This window comes from Centruroides vittatus, unplaced genomic scaffold (genome assembly GCF_030686945.1).
Source record: "Centruroides vittatus isolate TY-2023 unplaced genomic scaffold, ASM3068694v2 contig_620, whole genome shotgun sequence".
In the NCBI taxonomy this organism is placed as follows: Eukaryota; Metazoa; Arthropoda; class Arachnida; order Scorpiones; family Buthidae; genus Centruroides; species Centruroides vittatus.
In genome coordinates, this window is record NW_027122381.1 from 262,398 (window position 1) to 285,761 (window position 23,364).

Below are 23,364 nucleotides of genomic sequence, written 5' to 3' on the forward strand. Positions count from 1 at the left end.
TTGAACCTCGTTTCAGTCGAGGGAGGTCACACCAAAGCATAGTCACCGACCTTGGTCACAATCTAGATTGAAATGCTCGGTGCAAACGGGGTATTAGGACACTACAGGTGGACTTTCATGTAAAGTATCATTACTGTTTTTGCTCCCTGACCATTGAGGATAATGTTGCTTTTGTGGGATTAATGATAGTCTCATTATGCAGGGATTTTACTAGAAATTGAGTGTGGGTCACTTGCATAACTTAGCAGAGGTAGATAAGCTGCTATAAAAACTCAATAGCCCAAGATCCATTAGCAACACATTATTACACAACACTATTACTAGCAACACATTATAATTTAGAAAAATGTACAACCCCAAGAAAAAGTATTAGATTACTTCAATTAAAATGTAACACACAACTTATTAAGTCTGAATATACTAAGTGAAAACAAGTAAAAATGAATATAACAATATAACATGATTCAATAATGTCTACAGAAATTTATTTGATATTTTAATGCTGTGCTTGTTGCATGTGTCATTACAAAAAAATAAAAAATAAAAAAGCAAAAACAAATAAAAGATAAAATTATTAGACCAGCCTAAGGTAAAGACAATTATTATTTTAATTTGTCTAAAGTTGGTTGAACTTCCTTTTGCTTTCAACATAGCCTTGATTTGTTGTGGCATTTGTTGAACTAAATGTTGGCATACCTCAGAACATATTTTAGACTAGGATAATGGAATTGCATCTTTCACTTCCTCTTCAGTACAAGGGGTGGTTTTTCTGACATTTTGTTTAAAATACAGCATAGGATTTCAATTGGATTAGGATCAGGGCTATTTGCAGGCCAATCCAAACAAGAAATATACTTAGCCTTTAGCTAGGATATTACACAGTGGCATCTGTGACATGATACATTATCACTTTAGAAAGTAAATGGATTATCCCCAAACTGTTCAACTGTAGGAAGTGAATTATTATTTTTAATTGTTTACATGGACATTACTCATTATTAGGACTTTACACTGGTGATATATGATATATTGATATATAAGATATTGACACAAGAATGAGAATTAGTTCAGAAAAAACAAATTTTCTTTATTATATCACCTGTAGTAATTTTCCCTGTGATATACTGGTAATATAATAAAGAAAATTTGTTTTTTCTGGACTAATTCTCATTCTTGTGTCAATATCTAAACATCAGTGTAAAGTCCTAATAATGAGTAATGTCTATGTAAACAGTTAAAAATAACTTTAGAAATAAGGACTGTAAGGCAATTATAATTACTTGAAGTAAATTATTGTTTAAAATGTCAATGTATGCCTTACCATTTACTATTCCATTACAGATGTATATTTTTCCTGTGCCAAATAATGACATGCATCCCCATACCATCACAGTTAAAGGAAATTTCACTTCCTTCTAGAGACATTTGTTTTTAAATTTATTTAAAGGTTGTTTCCACTCTCTGGTTTCTGCATTGTCATTGTATTCTAGGCAAATATGACCATGTCAGAGAATATAACTCAGTTCCAGTCATTAGTGGCCCAATATTTGTTCTCACTTGCCCAAGCCAACCTGTATTCTACTTGCCATGGTGTTAAAAAAGAATTTGGTTTTTGTTTTTACATAAGGTGTATCACATTGTAATGTCTACAAACTATTTTTTCAGAAATATTGACATCATATTTTCTTCATTTACATATAAACATTTCAAAACCCAATATTATTAATCAAAGTCAAAGGATTGCCATAATGAATCATGCTATTTTTTCACTACTATTAATAGTTAAATTCTAATTGTAAAATTTTGTCATATGGCAGTTATTAAAAAATAAATTTGAAGACAAAGTCTATCCAAAAGGAACCATCATTTATTCACTTTGTGTTCCAGAATACAAACTTTTTTGACAATTGACCTGTCTTTTCAGGCTACAGTTTGTATCACCAGGGACAGCTAAAAAATCTACATTTACTGCACTCATTCTCCAGTAGATATAAAGCTCAAACATCCCCAAGTGATAAGATGGAAAGGAAAGAAGACGTCTGTAATGTCACCAGTTCCAATATTTGAATTTTGTATTTTTAATTGGATACTTTTTGTTTTTTTTAAAGGCCTTTTTCATTTTGATGGCCAAGTAGCCTTCAAAGAAAGGTCAGTTGTCAAAAAAGTTTGTATTCTGGAATACAAAGTGAATAAATGTTGGTTTCTTTTGGACAGACTTTGTTTTTAAATTTATTAATTAAATTTTAAGTAATTTGGTACTAGAGGTAGATGTTAGGCACTATCTTATTAAATTTAATAATAATAATTAAATGAATATTTATTAAACAATTTAGAATATTCTGGAAGAAAAGAATCAGCCTGTGTGACTCAAACAACTGCTTATTGTGTGGATGCATTGCCAGTTATGCTACCTGTATCTCTGATTCTTTGCTTCCACACACATTTAATTTTAAATATAACCATCCACAGTTACTCATGGTGTTTAGTGGGGACAACTCTGACATCCACAGCCACTATGGCACTCAGCTGGCTATCATTTTCTATGCATAAAGTTTATTTTAGCTGGCTTTCATTTTATCCCAGCTTTATACCATGCCAGAGTAAAGCATTAGCCAGCTGAGTGCTTTTAATAATCTTTTCGTTGACTGATTTTATGCAGTTTTGTTATTCTTGTATTGTTGTTATACTTATTGATATAGTTTTATTATTTTAGCTCCTTGTTAGTGATCATTTATTTATTTAAAACTTTCTCCTTTCGAGATTACTTGAGGTAATCACATGAAACAAAACCTTTAATTACCAGTAACAAATTGACAAAAACTCCAAAGTTTTCAGCCTTTACCAAGGCTGCATCAGGTTTTTTAACGAATTCCAAATTGGAACGTTAGAACATACTATTCGGAAAAACAATTTTAAATTTCGAATAACTCGTAACATAAATTGAATTCAAATGGTAGAACAATTAGAACTTATAATTGTTTGTGCACATATACATTTTTAAGATGTACAGAGTGAGTTAATATGGGCTAACTTTGCCCGAATTTTTCATAAAGGTACCTCCACGCATGTGATATCGTATTGCAGTCTAAAATTAATACACTTGCCCGGTCATATATTTTCAAAACCTCCAGGCTACGAATATGGTCTGTTTGATTGGCCTGCCTAATTAACTTGGTGTTCTGGAAGTCCTCATGCACTTTCGGATCAGTGACATACAGACAAGGCAGTGGTATGCTTGTTGTTTTTAATGTTGTATTGATGCTCACATATCCTTTTTCATATTGATCGTTTAGTTGAGCCAATAGTTTATGTTATGGGTTATTCAAAATCTAAAATTGTTTTTTGAATAGTATTGTTCTAACATTCCAATCTGGAATTTGTTAAAAAACCTAATGCAGGCCTTGGTGAAGACTGAAAACGTTTGGAGTTTTTGTCAATTTGTTACTGGTAATTAAAGGTTTTGTTTTTATTTACTTATTTTACTGTTGTTTTAAGGCTTTTTGTTGTTATCATTTTAATGTGTCAAAATATTACATATTACTATTTTCTATTTTATGGTTGCTTCTCCCTTTACAAGCAATTTTTATTTTATGCATTTTAATTCTTAACTAAATAGTGCAGCATGACTCATGAGGTCTTTGTGCCATTAAACAATGATAATCCAATCCAATCCATATTTGATGATGATTCAGTTGTCATCTCTTTGATTACATCTAGGTCTAGACTGGTTCCCATTAAAGAACAATCTCCACCTAAATTAGTACTATATAGTGGATTATTACTTTCGTATTTATTGAAGAAAGATTTGTCATTATTAAAGCTAAGTAAATTGGATCAAGTATACTTATCTGATTCTACCATTGTTATTAGTTGATTATATTTATCTTTAATAAATCTGAAGATCTTTGTTGCAAACAGAATCTCTAAAATTCAAAATGACACTCATATTGCATGATGGCATCACATTTCTACTGTGGAGAATCCTGCTGATCTGATTACTCATGGAGTATTTCGAGACCAATTGTCTTCACTTAGAACTATGGTGGAATGGTTCAAGATTTCTTATACAACAAAATTTATTTGTTGGTAAATTAATTGGTAAAGAATTTGCATTGCCTAATGAATTATGTAATAAATTACCTGAGTGCAAAACTTGCTCTTTAGAACTTCAGAGCAACTGCTAATAATTAACTTATACTCTGCTTTTAGGTAGCTGTCCCATATGTCATGCCTTTGTTTGAATTTCTAGAGCTTATTATGCAGGACCCATTAAATTAAAAGTCATGCTTTGTTGTAGCAATGCTGCTAGTAAAGCATGTATTGTCTCTTTCGTTTGCCTTGTCACCAAAGCTGTTCATTTAGAATTGGTTTTTGATTTGAATACTTTTGTCTTTATTTTTGTACTGAGAGGCTCATTGCCAGAAGAGGTAAATGTCAACAGATGATGAGTGACGACAGTGCTAACTTTGTGGGTGCAGCTGCTGAAGAAATTTTTACGAGACCCGAAGGTGCAAGAATCCATAAGGGAATACGGACTCACTTTGATGAATTACGGAAATCTGGAATTAAGTCTATGAAATTTCATCTATAGAAAATAATTGATAAAACCATTATAAATTTTAAGCAATACTGCACATTGCTCTCTAAGGTAGAAGCATGCTTAAATTCAAGTCCATTGTGTTTCCTTGTTGATGATCTGCAATTTAATTTAATATTAAGTAGTAATTATTTTGAGTCGGGAGGGGAATATTATAAACAAACAGAAGGAATTTCCATGGGTACCTGTATAGGACCAAAACTAGCTGAAATCAGTAAGATTAATATATAGAAAGAAATAATGGACAAACAAGGAATACTGGCTTATTATCATTATGTTGGTGATGGTTTACTGGTCTATGATTGTACAAAAATTAAATTAAATTAATTTTTTAAGAATATTAATGATCTGGATAAAGGACATACAATTTGAAATAAAAACTGAAAAAGATAGTTACCATTTTTAGATATATTTATAACCAGGGAAGATAATAGGCTAAAAATTAATAGATATAGGCCTATAAAAGAATGCAAAGTTAAAAAAGTAATAAATTTTAAATTTGAAACCCCAATATATATAAACAAAAAACCTTTATAATGTTCATAAATAAAATTAAAAATAGAACTACTGAAATTGTTGAACAAAAATTAGAAATTAATGAAATTACTAAATTGTTCTTGTTAATAATTATCCAGAAGTCATATTAAAAAAAATGATTAATTGAATTAGAAAAGGGGATACCCAATTTGGAACAGAAAAATACAGTTCTGGGGAGATATAAAATTCCTTATGTTAAGAACATTTTTGAAAATATAAAAAATAAATGTAAATTTAAACATTACAATGTACAGTACATATAGTCCCTGATTATATTAGCACAAAAGAAAACCAAATATCTAATAATAAAAATAACAACAATATAAGCAAAATTAAACTTCACTCTGACACCGGGGATGAAATACTAAAATACTGAACCTGTTACCGGTGTAATTTGCGTGAAAAAATCTTTTCACAAACGTTTTCGAGCTTTCCAAACAGCTCTTCTTCAGGTACAGAAAAATTCCGACGAAACGCTTCGAAAAATGGAACGTAGATATTTAAATAAAAAACCGAATCTAAAAATGGAACGCAGATGTTTAAATAAAAAATATGAAACTCGCATATTAAACGATCATTACGGTGGTCATGCGCATTTGTGCGCTGATGTTGCTATTTATAGATCATTGTTTATGAGGGCCTGCCACGCTGTAGAAAGATTAATCTCATTCTTCCGATTTATACATGTGGTCCGGTGGTTAGCCTTACAGATGGATATAGCTTCCCGCCATTTTAGTTGCTCCAGGTGGGGCGTAGTGTCGATGATGTCAGCTTTGTCGAACTTTGGTTCTATATCGGGATCAGATGCAAAGGTGGTTAGGGCCGTGGTGTACCGCCCATGCCGAAGGTCTGCTTGATGCTCTTGCACTCTGGTATTTAAGGATCGCTTGGTTGAGCCGATATATACAAGGCTCTCGTTACATCTGTTATCTTTCAGCGGGATAGAGTACACGCCCGGAAGCCTGCCACGAACCGGACTGCCTTTTCCATTTCTGAGGATGTCGTAGATTGTCGGGCATCTTCTATAGGCTATTTGTAATCGTTGTTTTCCAGTGATCTCAGCGTATATCGCTTTAACATATGGGTTAAAGGTGACCGGGAGGCGTGTACGTTCATTCTGGTCAGTGTTGGTCTTCGTGTGCGCAGTGGGTGCGTATTGTGAGCGTTGATGTTGCTCAATTAGACGGTGTGTTAGACCATGGTAACTGTGCTTGGCTGCTATCCTCTTGATATAATTCAATTCAGTGTTGAGGGCTTGCGTGGTGGACGAGTGGGAAAATGCCCTTTTAATCAAAGTACTAAATGCTGCAGCTTTGTAGGTGAATGGGTCAGATGAACCTACCGGTATGTATATAGGGTCAGCATAAGGTTTACGGTATACCGATGTGACGATGGCGGATTCTTCTACTTTAATGTTTATATCCAAGAAATGGACCTCAGTATTGCTAGATTGATCTATTTCCAGCGTTAGGCCGTAGGGATTATCGTTAACAGTTTTTACGAAATTTGAGATGTCAGGTATTGTCTTCCACATGATGAGGATGTCGTTTTTTTTTTTTTTTTTTTTTTTATTTAAATATCTACGTTCCATTTTTCGAAGTGTTTCGTCGGAATTTTTCTCTACCTGAAGAAGAGCTGTTTGGAAAGCTCGAAAACGTTTGTGAAAAAAAGATTTTTTCACGCAAATTACACCGGTAACAGGTTCAGTATTTTAGTAACAACAATATAGCAGAAAAAAGTAATATAGGCCTAGTATATAAATTTTCTTGCATCTGTAACCATTTTTATGTAGGAGAATCAAAACGAAAATTGAAAATAAGATTTAAGGAGTCGTATTAATGTGATAAAATATAATTTACAAGAATTCGGCCGTAGCTAAACATTGTATAAACTATAACTGTGAAATTACGAAAGATTCGTTAAAAGTATTAACATTGGAATCGAATCCAATAAAACATAAATTATATAAGCATTTAGAAATTGTTAAGATTAAAGACAAGTCGAAAGGCTCAATGCAGGCATCGGGGCATACTAAATTACAAATAAATATAAAATAATTTAAATAATAGCTTGAGGTGCCCCTAGTGGCCGTTTTTGGCATACCATGACAGAAAGAAAGAGACTATCCATTTTTTTAGCTTTATATAGTAGATAATGTGAGATAAACAGTAATACTGGTGTACAATTAGAATCTAGCAGGTGACATGCTTAACGCGTTCAGCCCTTAGCCCGAGATATCTCGGGCAAGTTGTATAGCGTTACAAAAAATGGGGTCCTTTAGGACCCCTAAAAAAATTTTTTTTTTTTTTTTGATTTTTCGGATGTTTTCTAAGTCTCCAAATTTTTTGAAAAATTTTTACCCGCGCGAAAAAATTTTATTGCGAGTTTAATTAACCTTTAATGACACGCAATTAACGCTTAATGGTTTTTTTATGGGATTTTTTTATAAAACTTTATTCATCTTTCTAAAGTTCTAGTGCGTCGATTTTACTTCGGTAAAGTTATTTAAAGCTATTTTCTGATGTCAAAAACAGCATCCAATAGTTTTTTAATTTTTTTAATTAATAGATTTTATTATATATACGTTTAATTAAGTCGGGGGGGTCGGAAATTTCAATTAAAATCGTAATTTTAAAAAAATATTTAGAAATATACCGCCATCTAGTATTCACCCTACTTTTTACCCTTCTCCTCCCGAGAGTTTCATGAGAATGTCCCGCGAAAGACTTCACCAGCTGTTCTCAAGGTCATCCAGCTGTGTAAACAATGACACATCGGTGTCAAGTTTCGCGCTAAGGCGAGACAAAGAAAATTATACTTTGAAGCTTTTTCTTCAAAATTAACACATTTCTATAATTTTTTTTTCGTTTTTATGTTTAACTACATTAAAATTAAAAAGTATTTAATTCGCCGGAGTCCCAAGGAGTTAAATAATTGTTAAAATATGTAAATAAGATATTGTGAAATATTTTGTAAGACAAACAGGATAAAAAGATGTGAAAAGCCTTGGAAATATAAGTGATTAGATTTTGTGGATTGCTTGAAAAATCATCCCTGTATGGTTAATGCCTATATAGCTATAGATTAAGTATGTACATTTTTAAAAAAGTTTTTAAAAATATATTTATGAGCTTATAATGTTGTAATTATGTAATGTTATGTAAATTTTAGACAGCAGAAAAATTAAATTCCTTACATTTTGGGTAACCAAATGGTTAATAGGAAGGTTGTTGATACAAGATACATGGATTTTCAATTATGGATTATGTATGTATAGATTACCTTTTTAAAAAATAATAATAATTTTTGCTGAAATGTTGTACAAAAATTTTATGGTATGTCACTCACTCCCTCTGATAGTATCACCTGATGCAGTTCACCCCCTTGGTGGTGCCATTGGAGAGAACTTGTTGTCCAATGGTGTGCAAGTACACAGGCAGAACTAAGACTAAAATGCTTAGTTTTATAATTTACTTTTCAGTTTGATAATCCATTTTCTTGTGTCTGTTTGGTATAAGAATAGAAATACTAGTATAAATATTTTTATTAATTTAGATGTATTTTGCTTTTGTATATAAAGTTAAAAAAAATTTCTGATTATTATTATTTTTTAAAATAAATGATAAATTAAGAGTGAATTATATTTATTATTTCAGTGGGTAGGTTCTATAGATCTGGCGGCTAATGATGAAGCAAATGAAAATGTGGTTGTAAAACCTTCTAATAATTGGACAGACCAAGAAAATGAAGTTGCATCTGGAGTTGAAAAGATGCTGAATGGAGAAAAAGTCGATGCAGTGATATGTGTTGCCGGTGGTTGGAAGGGAGGAAATGCTGCTTCGAAAGGTCAGAAAATTTTTCAGTTAATATAAATTGATTTTAAATATAGTTTATATAAGTGTTCACCTTATAGCAACTTTTTTAAAAATACAGTCAAACCTGTTTTTATGCGGGGGATAGGGACCGCATTAAAAAAAACGCATTAAAAAAAATCTCACGAAACTTCACGAACGGCTGTAAATAGTAGTTTTCGCAACACAATTAAAAAATATTTTTTTTTATGCGGTCAACAGGGACAGCATAAAAAAAGTCTCACATAGAAAATAACTCAAAACCGTACGAAATAGAATTTATTGACAACAGATGTCAGCACTTGACTGCATCGTCTGGTCTATCGTCTGTTTTACATATTTTTGTCCAGGTGGTGTTTTGTTGACTTAAAAAGTAAATTATTTCATTTTTCGCATATTCATGCAATAATATTACTATAATAAGTGCATTTATGCTATAATAAGTTTATTTAGCTATAATAAGTCAACGTAAGACGTGACGAATCGCACGAGACTAGTCGCCAACTATACCACACAAATTAAAAATTGGCATTAAAAAAATCGCACAAATAAAAATCGCACATAACAAACAAAAAGAGCGCATAAAAACAGGTTTGACTGTATAAATTAGTTTTCATTGAAAGCTATTTCTAATTTGTTGTAACAGAATTTCTGCACGGAGACTAATGTATCACCAACGAGATTATTTTTAAAATGTAGTAGTGAAGTAGCTGCCTTATTGTTGTACACTACAAAATATATCCCTCTAAATCATGCATCTCGTTGGAGAAGCAACAGCAGTGGCCTAATAAAAATGTGAAAGTTTGTTAATTATTATAAATTTAGTTTTGGAGACAACTGTTAAGAAAGATTGCTGTTCTTGCAAACTATTTCTTGCAAAGCATTCATGAAGTTATAGTGACTGGACTATATCTTATGAAAATAACAATAACATCACTGAAAACCTTAATGAATCGTAAACTGATTATTTCACTGAATGTGTCAACTAATAATATGTTTAATGTACAAAGGAACATCTTCAATTATATTCATTTACCATCATTATATTTGAATGATTCAAATTAGCTAACAGCTTTCTTGTTCAAAAAATTCTCAAAAAACTTTGGCTAGTTTTTGATGAAATTTTCTGTTTTGGACCATTAATGACAGCAATGAAGCTAAAATTTTTTTTGAAAATTTTAGTGATAACTAAGAGATAATGATTTTTTGAAATTAGGATGTAGTATTTTCTTAAATTATTTGGGCAGTTGCATTTTATTTTTAATTTAAGATATTTCTACCAAAGTTGTAAATTAATAATCTAATATTTCTTCTATAATTACAGGTAACCCCCGTATAACACGGGAGTTACATTCCAAAAAATTGCTGTGTTATGCGAATCCGTGTTATACGAAACAAAGAACTAGTGCAAAAAGGGGGGTTAGGTTAATTTAAATTAATTTAAATACTTGCTAGGAGCGCCCCTAGTGGCCGTTTTGGCATATATTGATAAAATCCAGTTTTTTAGCTTTATATAGATTTTTTCATGGGTAAAATGCTTATTTATTATTTTACCAGAGGATTATTCATCCTATATGATGATCTCAGCATGAGTATCATCAACTAGTAACAAGTTTTTATTACATTTCATGTTGTACGAGGGTTTTATTTAATTCCCGATCTGTGTTAGAATAAACCCGTGTTTATAAAAGCACCGTGTTATACGGGGGATGTTTCCAATTCTCAAACCGTGTTAGAGCAAATCTGTGCTATAGAAGTACCATGTTATACGGGGGTTATCTGTATTATCAACAGCTTTAGCATTTATTAAAATTCTGTTTTAATAATGGAATTTTAATGGAAATATCAGTGAAGATTAGTTTTTGTTCACTTGATTATAGTAGATCATTGTCGTGGCTTTATAAATCTTATTCTGTTATCCATAATAAAGATTTTTTGATGTGTTTTTTTTTGTTTTTTAATTACAATTTTTACAATAAAAACTTTTTATTTGTATTAAAAAAATGTTTAAAAATGCTTACTTTGGAGATCAAAAATTCTGCTAAGAAACATTTTTGCTCCAATCTCAAAACATCTTCAGCTTTATGTTTGAATAGAAAAATATCCATTGCTATTACATTATGTTATATTACATTAGATCAAATATCTAAGTTCAAGGAAACAAACTAGGTACAGTGGAACCTTGCTTAACGAGCATAATTTGTTCCAGAGTCTTACTCATAATGTGAAATACTCGTTAAGCGAAACAATTTTTCCCATAGAAATTAATGTAAAATACGATAATGTGTTTCACACCGAAAAATACTCAAATATTTTATGTATAACGTTTATTCAAAAAAAAAATTGTACAATATACACTGTTATCCCTTTCCATGCGGAAAACCTTTAGCATTAAGTAAATAGGTGGAATTCGTTATGCGGCGCATTTTTGCGTTTTTTGGGTAATTTTTTAAATCGCGATATTTCGCTTCAATATCGCGCTATATTCAATCTGTTTTTTGTGTTTGATTAAAAACATATCATAGTTTACGATTGTTTAATTTTTAGTTTAATACAAATTTAAAATAATATTAAAATTTGAAGCTTAGTAACAAAAGGAAAAAAAAATCCATTTAAAGGGAATCGCTAAACTTTTCACATCTATTAGTTAGACACATCTGTCTTCTTGTAAATAAAACAAACCGCAACTCTCTAGCTGGAGCGGGGGAGAAGTTATTGCCATTATTCACACTATGTCTCTAATTACTTAGCTGGGAGAGTAGTCGATTGTTATCGTGAAGCGACACCGATTAGTCAGCTGTACGACTGACTGTATCAGTCGTAGAGCTTTGCTCTTACTTTTGTAAAATAATTAAATGTATTCAAAATATATATGAATTCATTTGACAAAAATTTTAAAGCCAAATTAACAGCGCAAACACCTTCCATAGACTTACTATAGGAAGGTGGAGTTTCCCGGGAATATTTATCGCTAGATAGTTTTAAAAACATATTTACTCGCCTAAATATTGTCGAATTAGCTAATTTAATGTCTAAGTGCATTAAATTAGTTAATTAGAATTAAAAATCGATTTAAATAGCGAATTTACAGTGATTGTTTACATTTTACTTGGAAGGTTGGAGGCAGGGCTTTTCGCAGCAATTTTTTCGTTTCATAAGTCTGTGATTAGTTAAAGTAATGTCAACAAAGACAGAAGAGACTCAATAAAACTGTAGAAGGAGTTTCCCTTTGATTGTTTTCAGCCAACTGTATAGTTAACTGCGAAGATTTACTGTAGAATAGTAGGGGATGTATTTACCAAAATATTTATGGCCCAGGGGTGGTAACAAAACGTTTATTGGCTTAAACAAAGTCAATCGACATACAGAAGAGCGAATCAAAGCAAAGGTCTCTGGAAAACTCGAATATAGCACAAATTAATCAAATTTTTTAATTTGGACCGATCGGTCTGTTTCGCATCACCGATAAACGAAGAAGTCATGTGATACGGACCGATCGGTACCTAACTGCACGGAAAGAGTTAAGGAGCGTGAATCATCATCATCTTTTCTTCTAGCACGGAATGAACCATCCTGGAAAGAGAATTCAATTTGCAGAAAAAAAAATCACAGCTAATATGTTTGATAAACACTCCAAGCAATATGCCAAATTCTTGGGTTATGTAAAGGCTATAATTAAATATTAGAAATTAATTAATTTGACTAGAGGTAGGCAGTTATGTTTCCATCTCATATTAAATTTAATAATTATAAATAGTTAATTTTTAACTCAGACATTTCTAAAGTTTAATTTGGAATCGTTCATTAAATTTAATGACCCAAGAATTTGGCATATCGTTTGACGTATTTATTATATAACGGGCTATGGTTGTTGATGTTTATAAGTAATATGTGTGAACACAAGTTTGGAAAAATATGTGATCACAAATGACACTAAGGTGCTAGCGGAACAAGTGCTAAACACAAACTGATGGAGCATGCCGCATGCGCACAATTCGGGACTTTCCCTCTCCTTATCACTCGTGCGAAACATTGCTCGTTAAGCAAGGCAAATTTTTGCAATTTGTTTTGCTCGTTATGCGAAATACTCATTGTGCGAGGTGCTCATTAAGCGAGGTTCCACTGTATTCCATTTTTTCAAGTTAGAAGTTTTCTGTGCCTCCATGAAAACAACAGTTATTCAGTCCTTTTCCATAGTTTCCTTCCAACACGATTGAGGCTTGTTTGGAAATGTAGAGTCAATAGGGACTGCAAGCTAGACTTGCAAGGAGGGAAGTAGATGGACACAAATTGACAGGTAATGTGATAACAATATGGTAGTCCTTATGCCAAGATAAATAAATAAAGAATTAAATGTCTTCTCAGCATAATGCAGCTGCTTAGGTCAGATAAATAAGCAAACAATGATGGAGGTAAAGATAGTAGTATATTTAGTCAGACTTACTAAAGCCAATAATGATTTTTACTATATGGGGTCTTTATTAAAATTTGTTTATATGCTGAAATATAAAAATTTTTTTTATAATGACACATTTTAAATATCATTACACACCATAATGCAGGCCTTGGAATCGCTCACTTTTCTCACTTGTACTCACTTTTTTGAAGTATCTTCACTTTTCTCACTGTTTTGGTCATTTTCACGTGCCTAATTAAGATGTGGGACAAATCAAAAATATTTTTAAAACCAAACGATCTGCTGAATTATCAGACTATCGGAATAGAATTTTCTGGAAGAAAATACTCGGCCCTGAGCGGAACTCAAAATCACAACTGCTGCTCAGTGTTGTTAGGTTATAGGAAACAAAAATTTATTTCACATATGTAAAAACATCCTTTCTGCACTTAAAAAATCCCTCTCATTACAAATTCAGAAGCCAGTGTTGAGTAAAGTTATGTACTCATGCCATATTTTTATTATTTGCCAAAATCTACCTCTTCCAAATTGTGTTTCCTTCTACAGGGTTTAAAAATGAGTATTCTAAGCATTGCTGCATTTTTGGCTGTTTTCTAAGAAATCACTAAAATCTTTTTACAGGGGAAAACACACTACACCGAGGGATTAATCTCTCAAGCTGACAACACTGCTGCCGCTTTAAAATTCAAAATATATAATTATTAAAATTAACACGAGATAGTAGTGTAACCTCCTACCACTAGACAAATTATTTTGTTTCTGACCATTTAGTTATCCTTCTTGTAGCTCAATAATTTAGCAGATTATTTGGTTTTAATTAACATTAACAAATTAACAAATTAATTAAATTTAATTAATTTCGGTTATGAAGTTGTCGTTTACAAAAATATTTTTTTACTTGATTTATCTTTAAATAATTTCATAAACTTGAGTTAAATAAAGTTATTTTAATGATTTCATAGCATATTGTTAACGTTAAATCACATCTATATCTTCCTAAGTATAATTATTCCATATAGTAAGTATTATTTTCATAAAATGCATGATTACTTTACTTGTGAAATATCCATATTTTAATCTTTTCTCTTATGCTGATTATAATTGTGCATTAATTGAGTGACTAAAAAAAGTAAATTTTATATGTAAATTCATATTTACATATAAAATTTACCAAATAAATTAAAATATTCGAAGTTTCGAATATTCGTTGTAAAAAGTACAACACGTGATTGCTTGTGAGAAAAATTTTCACATGCTTCCCAAAAGGTTAACAACGTTACAACGATGTTGGTTTTTATTCATCTTCAGGAAAAAGTTCCTTGTTATTTATGAAATCATTAATAAAATATTATTTTACTTATATTATTTGAAATATATTTATTTCAGATTTATTATTTTATTTTGAAATCAATATTTACACATCTTGAAGCATTAAAAAATAAACAGTTTCTGATAATGATAACTATCCCAGTATAGCCAAATTAGTGAAATCAGCATTCCCATGAAGCCCTGGTCACACTATGCAATTTCCAGCTGCGCGAGCGACTGCAACCGCGACAGCTGTTCCCATTAACTAGTAATATCCCTCAAAAACTGGCGCAACCGCAACTAGAAACAAAAAGTTTGTTCTACTTGCGCCGATTGCAAAAGCGCATCCAATCAGCAAATGCCTTTGTGCCACGTCATACTTTGTGTTGTATATTTGTCAACATATCTTGATTATAACATTTGTATTAACTCGGTTTCAGTACATTTAAATGCTATATTTGATATAAATCAAATCTGAATTTATAAAAGTTATTGTTAGATTTATTTTAAAAAGTATGATTACTTTTAATAATATACAATTGAATATATCAATTATAAATGAATTAAATCATTCAAGCTTTCCTCTAAACAACACTTACCCTCAAATATTCACTTTTATAAGATTGATAAATAGCATCCAAAACTTCAAAACATCCAAAACTTCAAAAATGACTGATATTGAATTATGGGCCACTCTAAATTGATATGCCAAACTACGAAACATTTTGCCTAAATTATATATAAGTATTCGTATTCATACGGATATATCCCCTATAACCTTCGGCATCCGAAAGCCTTAATTCATTCATCAGCTGGTGAAAGTGAGATTGTTTAGCCTGTTGATTTTCATTTCACCAAGTTTTAACCCAGCATGAATGTTTTCTTTTATTTTTCTCTTTGTGTATTCTTGCCAGCTCTAACAAAATTATCGCCTTTTTTCTTTTATTCATTCCAGAAAAGGAACTGCTTGCCATTTTAATAATAAAAAAAAAAATAGCTAAAATTCCGTAAATAATATGAAGTGAAACGTAAAATGTCAGTAAACTCACGAAAGAAGTCAAAAACAAGCTACTGTAATTTTATTGGTTTATTATAGGGTCACATGTTTCTGAGTTGCAACACCAGTGAAAATGTGTGACCACGAGAAGACATGCATGACTCGCCTGCATGGCTGGAAATTGCATGGTGTGACCAGGGCTTGAGAGAGAGGGGGGGGTCAATTTCATGCTGGGCACTTTCTCCTGATAGAGCATTAGTGTTGGAAAGAATGCTTAATTCAGTTTTGATTGTTAAGGAGGGGCTAAACATGTATGACCAAAGCCTCACCTTGTACCCATTACAAAGGACTACTGAAATTAGCACCCTCAGCGCACAGAAATTATCAAGAACAATTGGAAAATGAAAAGAAGTTAAAAGAATAAGACAAATGGAAAAAAGAGCACAGAAACATTTTGAAGAACAACAAAAGAAAGCTGTTCGTAATATGAAGATTATGGAACTGCAGCTGAGTTTAAACCAGAAAAATGTAGAAGAAAATGAAATACATGCAACAGACCAAGTTTTGTTAGAAACAGCAAACAAAAATACTGGAGAAGGCTATTAACAGCAAGAACATGAATGAAGTACAAGCAGCACATGGGATGCTTATTAGTGTTAAGTGTCCAAAAGCAAGAGGAAGAGAAAAAGAAGGAAGCTGAAAACATTCAGAATAATCTTAATAAAAGAACATCATCTTCGGTGACTGATTATTTACAGAAGCCAAAGACTTTTCAAGTATTCATGGTTTACTGGAAATACAGTAGCCACTCGTTATCGGGAGACAGAAAAAATGTGATATAACCGAGTAATAAAAATTCTGGGCTTTTACTAAACAGATTATACATGCTATGGAATCTCTATTCTTTCATCAGCAAATGTTTCTGATATAAAATAAGCTTAGTTTTTCAATCCTGAATTTTATTCATGGTTATATCAAATTAATTGACGTTTACGTAAACATCGATACCATGAATGCCCATTTAGCATTATTGTTTCTTTAACAATGACATTGAAAGACAAATACTGTTGATATAAAAACAAAATATCAATTGCGATTTTATTATACAGTACTATATAAATCGCTTATTAGAAATTCGTGTAATTTATATTTTTGAATAAAAATTATAAATGCTGTAATTGAAAATTTTAAAAAATAAATATTGAATACATAATAGAACATCAAAACTTAGAGAATTTTTACTCTGTAATTTTTATAAGAAGCAAAATAAAGTTACTACTGTATAAAAACTTTAGAACTTTCAGTTTAGAATTAAAGAAATCTTTTCCTTACACATTATGCCTGAATTCAAAATTTCACACCTTTATGTGAATTAATGGTATTGCCTCAATTCACATAAAGGTGTGAAATTTTAATTCACAGAAACTTGTAAATGAGGAGACAGTACTTAAAACTAATAAATAAACAACTTTTATATCAAAAGGCAACAAATAATAATCGATCTAGCCACCTGTTCTGCATATTTAGCTCTTGACAAATTTATTGTTTCACCTTCAGTGGTAGTTTCAAGGACAATAGTAGAAATAAAATATGTATTTCATTGCAAATAGAAATTCAGTGGCAATTAGTAATTTAAAATTTATTGACTCAAATGCTTTTAAAATTTGGGGGACCAAAAAAGTGCGGTATAACGAGTGGCTACTGTATTACAGTTGTAGGGCAGAGGGCGCCACCACGATTTTGGTGCGCTGACCAAACTTGGCTCTCGGATGCTGTCAAGGAAAGACATTTTTCTTTTTGTTCCATGCCGACCTAACCTACTGTAAATACCTCTTAATAGTAAATGATACTACTGTATATATCTAGCAAACGTGACGAATAAAGTAAGATACTTTGCGAGGATCAGTGTCTCCATTAATCCTCACAGACGAGCAAAGGACGTGCCGTCAAGATCGAAGTGATCATCATCCAAGGTAGGACCAAACTCGAACCAATTAAACGCCAACGGATTTTAGTCACATCGCTAAACAGTATATACAGAAATTTTTAAAATGTGTTTAACTATAACAGAATAAAACGAAAATAACAACTTTTACTGCTATTTTGTTGAGTTTTCCTTCTGTGTTTTCACTTTGTTTTGTCACTATTGCACTCGCTTTTTATTCACTATTACTGTATTTCAACTCACTTTTCTCGCTTTTTCAGAGAGGAAATGGCACTCCCAAGCCTGCATAATGATCTGTATAATTAATATTTATTTATATTGAAATGTACTTCAAACAGAGATGGTGGCATAACTCGCTATCTCCTGACAAATTATAATACTTATAGCTATTTAGTCTTAATAACTTGATAAAGGAATAGTTGGCTATTCAATATTTGAAGTCTTTTATCTTCCATTAACATTATCATTTAAATCTGACATTAGAAATGAGATTTAAAATGTTACTACTGACATTTTTTCCTAATTGAGTGATTAAATAAACCTTCAAAAAATCCATAACCTTTTTTTATCTGCAGTCTGATGAAATTTAATAAAAAAACAAATTATAGGTTTCATATTGTATTAAGGACGTATATTTTTAAATATGACTGATCAAATAGGAAGAGGAAATTATTTTAATTACTAATAAATAGTTTTTAAGCATTGTCTTCTAAGTAATCAGTCTTGGATTAAAATTGGTGTGATGAGAATAAAATAATTTAAATTAATCCTTACAATTAAAACTTAGTTCCTCTAGTTTGATTTCAATAATAAATCACTTTTGGATTCTACTTCCTTTCACAAGAATAAAAGTATTTGATTTCTTCAAGTGAAACATAGATTGTAGTAGCAACACTGATGCTATTGAGGGATAATTGGGCACCACTGTACACTTGGAGAGGAGCATACTTTAGTGTCAAGAGTACAGTGTCTGTAAATCCATATATACTACAATAAATTGCATACTTGCATTGGACTTCTGAGTGTTTCATTTGAAAGAACCAAATATTCATCTCTTTCATACCTTGCACACACTTGTCAAAAGCATAAAATAATTTATCACTTAATAATAAATCAGAGACACTTCCATTGTTTGAGAATCAAGAAACCGTACTTTCCAATAGTCTCCATTAGTTTTAGAATATGCCAAAGCAAATGGTAAATTAACCAAAACATCAAACGAAGAATAATTAATCCCAACAGTACAAGTACCTGATGACTTTGGAAAATATGTAGTACATATTTTTGTACATTTTCTTATTCGTGTAAAAATCAAATGTCTCCATGATTAAAAATAACATGAGTATAAGTAAGCGATCTGATCATACATATAGCCAATGGTGTCATTCTTCATTTGCAAGTTTAGATATAAGAAAAAAATGTATAACTTTTGAGTATACAGTAGTACTATTAATTCAATACTAGTAATATAACTGAAAAGCAGACTACTCATAATGCCTAAACATAATAATAATCAATAGTATTGAATTAGCAGTGTTTCCCAACCTTTTTTTCCTCGCGAACCAAAAGAAAGGTTCGAAAAAATTTGACAAACCCCCTATGTAGTCGTTAATGACAGGTAAAAAAAAGCAATAAAATTTGATAGAATATATATTTTACATATTGCAGAATAATTGATTATATTAATCGTGAAACATTTAAATAAAACATTAATAAGACTAAAATGATGGCTATAAAAGTTGAAAACAAGATAAATTTAACAAACTGGTTCTTATGTTTTACATTTGGAAAAACTCTTAATGGGATATTTGTGGTTGTTTGATAGAACAAAGCAATTCAAAATTAGGCTCAATATCTGACAATTTCAGTCTTAGATCAGGTTCTGCATTTAACCTGTTTCTGTATTTATCTTTCAGATAAGTATATGTTGAAAATCCTTTCTTGCATAGATATGTTGTGCAAAATGGTAATAGAACTTCAATGGCTTTTTCTGACAGAACAGGATATTCATTTTGTATACTGAGCCAGAAGTCAATTAAAGATTGATCTTTAAAAATTGCTTCTAGAGAGCTGTCACAAGATAACTCTGAGTTTTTCTTTTTCCAGTATATTTAGAGAGGTTTCTGAACTTACATTTCCTTGAAATGGATTACGTATCCAGTTGTTTGAGATGGATATATTGCATCTGTTGGGAAAATAGTCATCGAAAGTTAATCGAAGATAGTTCAGATGTTCACATATACTCCTTTTGATGTTTTCGTCAAGTTTAATTGAATTTTCTGATAAAAAAGTGCTGACAGAATCAAAACATCCATACTCATTCATATGCAGGCATTGAATCCAAAAATTGATCTTTTTCAACATAGCCTCAATTCTATCATGTACACTGAAAATGGTGACACCCTCGCCTTGTAAAGACATATTTAATTCATTCAGTTTACAAAAAATGTCAGCTAAATACGCAAGCTTTTGCAGCCAAAGAACATCGGATATACAAGAAGACAAATGAAACGGATGATCAATAAAAAATGCTTGAACTTCAGACTTCAATTCAAACAAACGCGTCAAAACTTTACCACGGGAAAGCCATCTAACTTCTGTGTGAAGTAGTAAAGAAACGTGGAAACTTCCAAAATCCTCACAAAGCGTACGGAATAGACGGCAATTTGTAGCACGCGATTTTATAAAGTTCACAATTTTCACAGCATCACTTAAAGTAGTAGATAACTCTGCAGGAATATGCTTACATACTAAAGCTTGTCTACGAATACAACAATGAGTCCATTGAATTTTCTCGTTGATCTTCTTCACCCGTGCCACAAAACCAGAAAATTTTCCTGTCATTGATTTTGCACCATCTGTACACACACCTACACAATAAGACCAGCTTATTCCATTCTTTTCAAAATACCCATTGATCATATCGAAAATCGCTTCTCCAGTAGTGTAGGTTTTCAAAGGTTTTGCAAAAAGATATCTAACGTAGACAAGCAAGACTGCAGCATTTGTTACATCCGTCAATTCGTCAAGTTGAATTGCAAAATAATTCAATTTTATTCTTTTTAGAAGTTCGTTCTCCACATAATTAGCCAAGTCATTAATTCTACGCGACACAGTGTTGTTTGATAAGGGAACTAGCTCAATTTTCTTTGCTGCCTTTTCCCCAAGCATACATTTGGCGATATCTTTTGCACATGGTCCAATTAAATTTTCTGCTATTGTATGCGCTTGTCCAGATCTTGCAATTCTATAACTTACTCGAAATGATGCTTCAAGGGCCATTTTACTATCTTTGTTTGAAGTCAAGAAAGAAGAAAAGCTACACTTTTTGATATCTGCTAATTTTCTTTTGAAATATTCAAGAGGTTTATCTTTGTGTGTCGGATGTTTTGTTTCAATATGTCTACGAAGAAGTGATGATTTTAAACTGCTGTTGGCAAGAACTTCGTTACATATAACACAAAGCGGTTTAGGTTCCGACTCATCCCCAGTAAAATGAAAACCCAATTGTAGATAGTCGCTGTCATATTTTCGCTTTTTCCCTTTTCTATCATCATTTCCTTTGTTTTTCGTCTGGTGAAACAGTACCTCACTACAGCTTTCAGTACTATCATCTCGATTATCATGTCTCGTTTCTAAACGAACCGTTTTTAACCATTGATCCATAATAAAAATAAGCTATAATAATAATTAAATGAATAATTATTAAATCATTTACACGAGAACTTGACAGTCACAGTGTAGGGAACCCGTTCTGAAACAGCGGATTTCATACCGTCGGTTCGTCTCACAAAATCAAAACAGTCAGATATTCAACACAAAATAACTTTAATCTACACTCAGGGACCACAACTTCGTCCTTCCTCTCTCTCTGGTGTCCCGAACTCTTCTCTCTGTCCCCCTTCCCGCCTTTTCTCTCCCTTCCTTTTATGGTTCTTTGTCTATATTTATTATCCCCTTTTACAACCCTTTATTACCGCGTGTAGGTGAATTGCACCCTTTCTGACCAAACCGTAAGTGAGGGAGAACGAAAAGGTCCAATATCACTACACACAGTATCACTATTACTCAAGCTTTACAAGTGCTAAGCCTATGTATGAACGTCGGTTAATACAACACTACTCTCCCAGTTTCCGGTTGTGAACAAGTATCTAATTCTAAAATCTGTAGTAAACTGCCTTAATTTGATATTCATTTCCAATTGTATTGTAAAAAAAATATTACATAGAAGGAAAAACTGCTGCAATGATTTTAAATATAAAGCAGAACATGATACTAATCACATTGATAAAATGTTTTAAATATAAATAAATGTTTGTAATAAAAAGAGAATAGTATTTGATTACTTGAATAAGAGGAATAAATTATAATGTATAAAATTGTTGATATAATTTGATATTGATGAAGTAATTTTGAAAAACAAATAAGGAAAAAAGAAATGAAAATATTGAAATTTATTATAGATTTCTTAACAAACAGGCAGCGAACAATCTGTTTTACAGTGGGTACGTTCTTTAATTTTTGTGTTTTTGTTTTGGTTTTTTTTTGCTTTTGATTTTAATGGCGTTTTAAAAAATCCGCCATTACAATATTATTTTCGCGAACCCCCTCTGCAAACACTGCGAACCCCCAGGGGTTCGCGAACCACCGGTTGGGAATCACTGTAATAATTATTTGTAGTGAAATCTAATAATAATAATTTCATCTTAAAATTTGTAGTATAAATCAACACTTACTTGTACTGCAAGTGCAGTTGTTACAATTAGTATTTTAAAGTTACTGGAACTTTTTGTAATGTAATTCTTGAGGATTTTATGATCGATCATGAGTTAGAAGTAAATTGACAGAACATAAACACTGTAGTCTGTAGAACAGCCTCAAATTTGAGCTTCTTGCCTAAACTGCAAGTCCCCAAATATGAATTCAATACCTATTCAAGCTTGATTTGTAAGTATAAATCTGAAGCATTGTTATCTTTCATTTCTATTATCAAACTTAATTTTCTCAGTCATAAAAATTACTTTATATTTTTTCATTTTCTGAAAAATATATAATACAAAATATTGTTTATTTAAAGCAATTAATAATAATATACGAAAACATTTTTTAAAATAATCATTTTTAACTTTGTTTTTAGATCTTGTGGGTTCTTCAGATCTGATGTGGAAACAGAGTGTTTGGACATCAGTCATTTCTGCAGAATTGGCTGCCAAATATTTGAAAAATGGTGGATTGTTAACTTTAACGGGAGCAAAAGCTGCTTTGGAAGGAACACCAGGTAATCATCATCCCCATTGGTTATCTATGTACAAAACAGTAATATTTATTTGAAAGGGATATGTTATGTGAAGGTTTTAATTTCATTCCAGAAATTTTCTTCAGATTATATGCTGCTGTGAGTTATAACAGTGAATCTGTATTTTCAGGTACATACAGGGTCATCATAATTAAAGTTCCACTTTGAAATGACCATAAAAGGAAAACTACTGGACAGAAATCAAACTTGGTAATAGTTTACAGCAAGCCATGGGATTTTATTTTCTGCAAAACAAAAATAGTTCAAAAACTCACTCACCAGTGGAGAATGGTGCTGTATGCCATATTATTAAATGAAATAAGACACGAAGACATTGGTTGAAAATATTTTTAATTGTTTCTAAAATGTTTTACAAAGCATGTTCAGTGTGGCATCTACCATTTTCTGAAAGCAAG

The 23,364-nt window shown here is 31.5% G+C and overlaps 1 protein-coding gene across 1 annotated transcript in view; it reads left to right on the forward strand.

Annotated features, from left to right (window-relative positions):
- Window positions 1-23,364, forward strand: part of Dhpr (dihydropteridine reductase) — a 54,636-nt gene that overhangs the window by 22,422 nt on the left and 8,850 nt on the right. Inside the window, exons 2-3 of the mRNA XM_067275351.1 lie at window positions 8,791-8,980; window positions 22,790-22,930. Coding sequence (XP_067131452.1) covers window positions 8,791-8,980; window positions 22,790-22,930 — 331 coding nt within the window. The remainder of the gene's footprint in view (window positions 1-8,790; window positions 8,981-22,789; window positions 22,931-23,364) is intronic.